We start from the raw sequence: 8,091 nt of genomic DNA on the forward strand, positions 1-8,091 counted from the left end.
CTTTCATCATGGACAAACATCGCGATTACCCAACAAAAACACCACAGTGAACGAAAATCAGTCGCGCGCGGGCACCTCGGCGACCTACGGACGCACCTCAATGCTAGCAGAAGCTCTTCCCGTGGTGGACGAAATCTTCACCGACAAGAACCTCACTTTGTGGGGAATGCGCCGCCGCCGCTCAGCGGAATCGCTGCGTCCGAGAGAGCAAAACAATGAGAAGGGGGAAATGGGGAGAAGAAACTGACAGGCTGATGTGGACCAGATCATGACCAAGGCATCAAAGATTGAGGTTCATGCTAGCAGAAATGTTAAACCATTAGAGCGGCCAAAGAAAGACATGGGCAAAATCATTATCTTAGTGGGGAAGCTTCCGGTGCCTATTTGGGAGAAATGACACATCGGATTTCCAGCTACAACTTCCCACCTAAACCTAATTAATTCTAGAACGGTCTAGCACATTTTAGAGGCTGGAAAAGATGGTCTTTGAGGACGAGACTTGCCTGCTCCCTCGGCGTGCGCCCATCCGTGCTCCCGCATACGTGGCATGATTTGATTGGAACAAAATAAGGCCCGGCCCCATCCTCTTAAAATCAGGGGGGAGATAATTAGATTAGAAAGAAAAAAGAGAAAAAGGCAGCCATAGGATGGAGTGGGAGCACGGATGGGAGCATGGGAAGGGAGCAGGCAAGCCGGATCCGGTCTTTGAAGTCATCTTTCATTAAAAAAATGCATCATTTGAGGTCTTGAGTGAAAAGTTATGTAAGTTTCCATGCAAGTTGTCCAGAAATTAATTATAGCGCGAGGCTCAACAAGTTTGGTCCTGCTGCAGCTTGGGGCTCACGAATTTACCCTTCATTTTGAGTTGTTTTCACACCCAACTAGTAGGTGCTTCAAGTATAAGTACTCCCCAGCTGTTCCATGTGAAGGGGGATGAAATTTCTGAGTTTATGTTTGTAGACAGCCGGTGAGGTTGTGGTGTGCTGTGAGCACTAGTATCGTTGAGTGTTATCTCGTGTGTGTGGATTGGAGGGCCTGTTCTCAATTCATATAGGATCCTTGTGGTTCTCTCTTGTGATTCTACCTAGGTTCACAAGTTTCATGGTTTGGGACTTTGGGTTGCGTCCTTGTAAACCAAGCTAGTTATCCGCTGCAATTTATTTGAGATGATTTCCTCTTGTTCTCTGCCATTTGAGAGAGATAGCGTGTTGTGCGGGTGGTGGGTGACGAGGGAGTTCGCTCCAAACCACGTTCCCATCGAACTGTTCGGACAAACTAACATGGCACCTGGCAAAGCTTTAAGATTCGTGCAAAAGTGACCTACGGTTCGATCGTGGTTCACTGGCTCTTGGCTCTTGGGGAACGTTCACCAGCTAACATTTCCGTAAATCTTATATCCCCTGCTATCTGAATTGACTGATACAACATCTATAGAATGCTCATTTTACATTGTATAGAGGATGCGTCGATTAATTCGGATCTCTCAACATTGTATAGAGGCTGCATCAATTAATTTGGATCATCATATTTTATACCGCGTTTATTTCATTCAGTATTTAACCACATTCAGACAATGATTTCTCTGCTACCGGAGGTCGACGGGCTGTCTGTTAGTTTTAACTCTTTTAGTATTCAACATGTTTCTAGATTTTCTAATCTTCCGGCTCATCTTTGCGCTAAGCGAGCCTGTTTGCTGCAAGTGACCGAGACTTAGACACATAACGTACCTCCATTCCTGGTTGGTAGCCTCATGGCGGACTGTGCCAGGTGCACTTTTGTTGAATATAAAGACAACCAAATTCCAACGCAAAAAATAGTTACATGGGCCGTAGCCCGTAGCAAAGAACAAACTGGCCGAGAGCCCGAGAGTACAGGCGGATGACAGGACGAGGAAGACGAGAGCTCAGACCGTTGTCTCAAAAAAGAAAAGGAAAAAAAAGAGTGCTCAGATCGGAGAAGATGGAAGGAGCCAAAGCAGCGGCGGGTGGGCAGCTGGAATCGGCGCTCCTCCACATCATGCAGCAACACCACCACCAATCCCTCCGCCAGCGCCAACAAACCGGTAACGATCAACCAACGATCTACTCAAAATTCCTAATCCGCCAAGCAAATCCAATCTTCTCTTGCTAAATTATCTCACACCCAACGCGCCGCAGAGAGGGCGAAGAAGGACGCCCTGCGGAGCGCGGCGCGTGTCGCCGGTCATCTCGTGGAGGCCGTCGACGGCGGGGTGCAGGAGCTCTTCGTCAACGAGAAGCGCATCGAGCTCGAGGCCCGCGCGCTGCTCGGGACCATCGCGCGGTACAGGAAGCAGAGCGACCAGTGGCTCGCCGCCACCAACGCGGTCAACTCGGTCCTCAAGGTGTGTGCGCTCTGCTGCTGCCCTCCATCTCTCTCTCGTGTTCTTGTTTAATACGCAGGTTTTGACATTATTATTACGTATTATTATTGTTACGAAATAGATTTGCCTAATTCACAATGTTTTAATAGTATTCTTATGCACAATTGTTTTGTTTCTCATTACCCATGATATCCGTTGTAACATTATTATTATTCGCAAAATGGATTTGCCATGGTATGTTTTATAATCCTATGTATGATTCTTTTCTGTTTTGAGCCGATGATTCTTTTGTTTGACATTACCCATGATATTCGTTGCGTCAGTTCTTCAGCAGATTCTAATAGACATAAATTTAATGTAGCTGATACTCCCTCCGATCCAAATTAAACAAAATTAATTTGGATCAGAGGGAGTATCTCGTAATGTTTTCCTTACATAACCTTTGCCTGCACTAAATCCAAATCCTACCCTTAAACTGATTAGTGCACGAATCTAGAAAGGTGAAATGCCATAAATAGGTTCTTTTTATCTGGTTGGCTCTTTTGCCCCAAAATTTTCATCAGTGGATAACACTAGGCTCGAGATGATAACTAGATACCAAATGAATCGAAGGGTGCAGTGCTGAACAAACCCATAATTCCTTTCGCAGCTATGAGCACTCGGTATTTCTAAAACGTCCATTCATGATTGTTTTTATAGGAAATTGGAGACTTTGAAAACTGGATGAAGATCATGGATTTTGACTGTAAAAGTATAAATGCAGCCATTCGTAACATTCATCGGTCATGATTTTGTCCAGCGCCTGCAACTATGATGCTATTGAGCGTTTCTTCCTTTTTTTTAATATATATAGGAAATTTCGTGACCGAAAACTGGATGAAGATCATAGGTTGTGACTGTAAAGGTATCAATGTACCATCTGTAATATTTCTCAGTCACTATGATGCTACAAAGTGTTCGCTCTGTTCTCTTCTTCGTTGGATTTTTTTTCCAGTCGTGATCTCTCTGGTATAGAATCAATTAACTGGTGTGTTTGTACACATTCAGAAAACCTACTCTACCAACTTTTGTACTGGAATGCTACCTTGCATTCTCGAGTTCTCGAATATTGATGATATACATATATTCTGAAAGATATCAATTGCTGGGATTTCGTCCATAAATTTTCTGATTAAGTGTAAATAGAAGGTACGAATCCCATAAGAAATCAGACAAGGGCCTTGATGCTCACCGAGAGTAATAAATTATTGTAAGCTTGGCATTGGGGAGCGTGCACACACAAGGCACAACATATATAGCACAGGATTGAGGGTTGCTTGTGCTACAGTATATAGCACAGGATTGAGTATATAGCAAGCCGCAACTGCATGGGAATCACAGCGGCCCGGACTCGAGGCCATGCTCAAGTACTGGTTTGTCTGAATCGTACAAACCCTTGGGACTTATGGTGAAGAATGGGAACACATAAATATTTGATTTCTGCTGCTACTTCAGGAAGGTGCTATACATACGATGGTCTGTGGACGATTTGTGAACCTTAGCGTGCTTTCTGAAATTTTCTCCCGACTCAAGTGAAAATGCAACACAAAGGAATGTAGTCATTTGAGTGATATACATGTTCCGCATCGACCCTGCTTTGTCTTCCATGTTTCGTCGGTCATCCTCTCATAGAGCTACATCGCCCTGTTAGGCCTCAGTTTGATCTACAGTGTCCTCATCGTCTGCAGCTGCCATAGACGCGGCAAGTGTGTCATCGGCGGCGCATAGAACAGCGATCCTGGCCAGGGCCACCGGTGATGCAGGTGGATCGCGCCTTGACAGTAATGTCCGGGAACTACGAAAGCTATACTGCTAGTCTACTAAACATCCTGTCATGATCACAATCTCAACAGTTGCTATCGGAGCAGATTTTGAAGCAAGAGTAGGCAGATTTTGATGGAATAAAAACAACTGCACGTCAGAGTTCAGAACGATTTTTTTGGAGACCTGAAAGAAGTTCAGAAAGATCTTGAGACCGCGGTCTTATGTTTCACCATCGCAGAAAAATGCAGCAGAGCTAGCGATGGGAGAAGCTTCACCATGTACATTACCCATGCAAGAGTAGCAGGGAATTGTCTTTTGGTGAGCAAGGAGACGGCAAATGATAATGAGATCAACAACGTAGTAAACCGCCTTGTTCTCTGAATTGTAGATAAACAATGGACTGCTGGATGACATTTACATAGGATCTTGCTGATGATAGGATATGTTGGGGGAGTGAATTGACAGTCTAAATTGGTTTATCATGTGACATACCATCAGTTGCATCATATTTTCACAAGTACAGAGTGAATTTTGATCAACCTTAAAATTGACCAATCAGATCCAGCGATTCCAAGCAATGCCTTGAAATTGGACCTTAAAATGGACACACTTTTCCATCAGGTTAGTTGGACAAATTTTGTATGTGTCGCTTCGATTTGGTGTCCATTTAGACCTTGTAAGTTCCATCTCATGAATTATATGATCTTGCAAAGATTGTACTTTATGCCGTGCAGATCAAGTTAGATGTTTATTTTCTACTTGAAATTGCACAAGTCGGTGGTTTCACTTCCAGCAGTATCAGAACCTCTGCGTTGGACTTGCCTAGCAGAGCACAACTGCACACTTTTCTGACTAGAGCACCACAATGATTTAAGAAGTCATAGATGCATACAACAAACATATATACAGAAAGTTACTCAAATGCTTTGCACAAATTCAGGCCAACAATTTTTCATTCATACATATCTGAAACTGATTACAGTATGACTTGGTAGTCTGCACATCAAGGACTTGATAGTCGGTACATTGAGGACCTGCTTAGCTCAAAGCTTCACCCGCACACACACAAGAGTTCACTAACCAATGTTACTCGTCAGAAACTGCAACTTTAACTCGCCAAGACGCCAATGCCTAAGATTCCAATTCAGCCAAGATTAAGTTTACAAGAGAGTCAGCAGTCTCCAAACACTAGGCAGCTCACAAGATTACTGTGTGTATCGACAAAGTTCAATTCTACTCCTTTTTCCTGCTACAAGCCGGGTAGCAAACGGGCGTTTTGCATTTTGCAGCGAGTGCGTTTTACGCTCTGTCTCGTGCCGGAATTGCAGTACATGAGTTTCCTTTTTAGGCTCATCTGCTTCACTTTGATTATTAAAAATGCCCTTTATTTACTTAAACCCTTAACTTAGGACCAGGTGTGGATGTAGTGTAACTATGTCGTACACATTTTAACAAGGTTTTTGCTGCCTAGCTAGATGGAGACTGTGCTGACACTTTTGTAAAATTACTAATGACTGAAAGGGATTCAAAGAACACTAGAAATCTTGGTGATTAAGTGCAGAACCTAGAGATGCAAAGATTAAATGAAACTCATGTGTGAATGGTTTAGGAAAGTAAAAGACTAGCAAGGGCGTAATACCACTGGACTCAAGCAAGGAATTGGTTGCTTCCTTGGTGCTGCAACAGCAGTGACAGGCAATGGCGATTGGTTTTGCTTCGGAACCTTGCAGCTGAGCTCCCCCATCCCCCTTCTTGCACGCAAAGTCGAAACTGCTGGAGTCATCTTCTTCACAGCAGTGGCAGGGGCAGGCAGTGGTGTAGAGCCGACGAAGGAGCAAGCCTTGGAAGCGACGGGGCAAGAGACCTTCTTCACGGGCGCTGCAGCATTGGCAGCCTTGGAAGTCGGGCGCTTGCGGTGGTGGCAAGCAGACTCCTCGTCTTCAGCCATCTGGCGTCCACGGGCACGGATGGCGCACCGGACACCAACGGGTTCAGTACCAGGAGCGGCCGGCAAGGTGGTGGCAGGCCCAGGGCGCGCGGCCACGGCGATATCGGAGGCATGGAAAGCGATGGACGCCGTCGGCGCCGGGCTAGGTTCTCCGTGGTTGACACCCTTGAGGTGGTGAACGAGTTGGCACCAGGCACGGACGGGATCAGCACGGGTGGCGGTGGCTGGAGCAGCGACATCAGATGCGCCTGTGGTGGCGTGGCGACGGGGACGCCCTCCATGGTGGACGCCGTAGCGGCGGAGTTCTTGGGCGGCTGCGGCGGCCTCCTTGGCGAGGCCGTCTTCCTCGAGACGGCGCTGGAAGTTGGCGTCCCAGCGGGCGAGGGACTCCCGGGACTCACCGGTGGCCTTGGCCAGGCTGTGCTTGGTCCAGTACTGGAGCACCCTCTCGAGGGCGCGCGAGGGCACCCGCATCTCCAGCGGGAGGGCTTGGGCGGCGGCCGGGCGATAGTCCCACGCCGGAGCGACGAGCACCTTGCCGTCGGCGCTACGGAGCTGGAGCACCTTCGCCGCCATCGATGGCGTGTCTAGGTCTGGAGATCGGGAAGGTGGGCGAGCAGATCGAATTGGAGCTGCTGCTCCCACCGCCGCTGCCCATTTATTCAGCGGAGAGCTCCTAATTCTTGCCGAACTCGGATTGGGACTGTCGCCGGCTGAATTGAACTGGGATCCAACTCAAGCTCGGCCGTGGCAATCTCACGCGCTCATTCGTTTTTAACTGAAGAACAAATGGAACGTCTTCAGTTTCTCAGTCCACAAATAGGATTTCTTCAGTTAAAAACCTAGACGCCGAACACGGAAAGAAAATAGGATGTGCAACACAGAAAGAAAATTTATTGCCAATTTTGCTTTAGGGAAATTCGGTGGTACAAAAATCAATCTTAGTTTGTACTCCCTCCAGTCCTTTTTACTCTGCATATAAGAATTGACTGAAGTCAAACTTCATAAAGCTTGACCATATTTATATAAAAAATATTAGCATCTATTATGCCAAAGTTATATGTTATGAAAATTTAAGTCATGACGCATCTACTAATATTGATTTCACGTTGTGAATGTTGATATTTTTTCTTATAAAGTTGGTCAAAGTTCATGAGTCTTGACTTTAGACAAATCTTATATGCGAACTAAAAAGGACCGGAGGGAGTATTGTTCTTTTTTTTTTAGAACCACTGCATCGTATTTATTCATTCAAGTGGATCATCTCTGATTGAACATGCTCAATCAGGAAATCAGGGATTACGTCCATAATACAAGAGTTGTGTAAAGAGAGCGAATGCCTAGCACATTGGTGAGCCACAGAGTTGGCCTCCCAATGCACAAAAACTAGATCAAATCCCTGAAAGGATGAGAGATAAGTACGCATCTTTCTAAAAACTTGGCCTCCTACAGACCTGTCATCTCCTTGAGTCCACATAGTATAAATGGACCGACAATCCGTCTCCACGATCACATGAGATAATAATCTATCCATAGCTAGCTTCACTGCATCCCGGCAAGCTAGGATTTCGGCTATAAAAGGATCCTCCTTTGCTGTGTATTTAGAGCATCTCGCAAATAAGGACCCCCGATCATCCCGAGCCACCACTCCAGTCCCCGTATCTCCAGTCGCCTGGTTAGTCGCGCCATCGCAGTTGAGTTTAACCCAGCCCTGCATAGGTGCTTTCCACAACTCCTTGGTCACATTCCGTCCAGCTGGCTCTCCTCGTGGGATATCAAGTGAAGTAATTAGCTCATGTATTAACTCCATTAATTTAAGCGGCTGGTACTGAGCTTCACCATGCGTGTACTTGTTTCTATTGCTCCAGATTGCCCACATCACTGAAATAATAACCGTAGCATGGTCCTTCTTCAGAAAAGCAGGGTCCAGCAGATCTTGCCTCCATGTCAAGGGATATAGCCGAGGCAGCTTCACATTGAAGAAGTTCCCAGCTTCCTT

At 46.0% G+C, this 8,091-nt stretch overlaps 2 protein-coding genes across 2 annotated transcripts; one reads left to right on the top strand and one right to left on the bottom strand.

Annotated features, from left to right (window-relative positions):
* Positions 1-1,985: 1,985 nt before the first annotated feature.
* On the top strand, positions 1,986-3,478 carry LOC123103178 (biogenesis of lysosome-related organelles complex 1 subunit 1; the record flags this gene model as incomplete). Its single annotated transcript, XM_044524676.1, is given in 3 exon segments — positions 1,986-2,062; positions 2,157-2,362; positions 3,041-3,478. Coding segments are annotated over 3 exon segments (373 nt in total), but the record flags the coding sequence as incomplete, so codon positions are not given.
* Positions 3,479-5,048: 1,570 nt separating this feature from the next.
* On the bottom strand, positions 5,049-6,904 carry LOC123103179 (translation initiation factor IF-2). The gene has a single exon (XM_044524677.1). It carries the CDS (start codon positions 6,666-6,668, stop codon positions 5,766-5,768), a length of 903 nt encoding a protein of 300 aa, XP_044380612.1. The 5' UTR covers positions 6,669-6,904; the 3' UTR covers positions 5,049-5,765.
* Positions 6,905-8,091: the final 1,187 nt, after the last annotated feature.

Source organism: Triticum aestivum, chromosome 5A (assembly GCF_018294505.1).
Source record: "Triticum aestivum cultivar Chinese Spring chromosome 5A, IWGSC CS RefSeq v2.1, whole genome shotgun sequence".
In the NCBI taxonomy this organism is placed as follows: Eukaryota; Viridiplantae; Streptophyta; class Magnoliopsida; order Poales; family Poaceae; genus Triticum; species Triticum aestivum.

What these genes read in the sequence shown, in the direction of transcription:
- LOC123103179 (XM_044524677.1), bottom strand. Translation starts at nt 6,668, where the DNA reads ATGGCGGCGAAGGTGCTCCAGCTCCGTAGCGCCGACGGCAAGGTGCTC.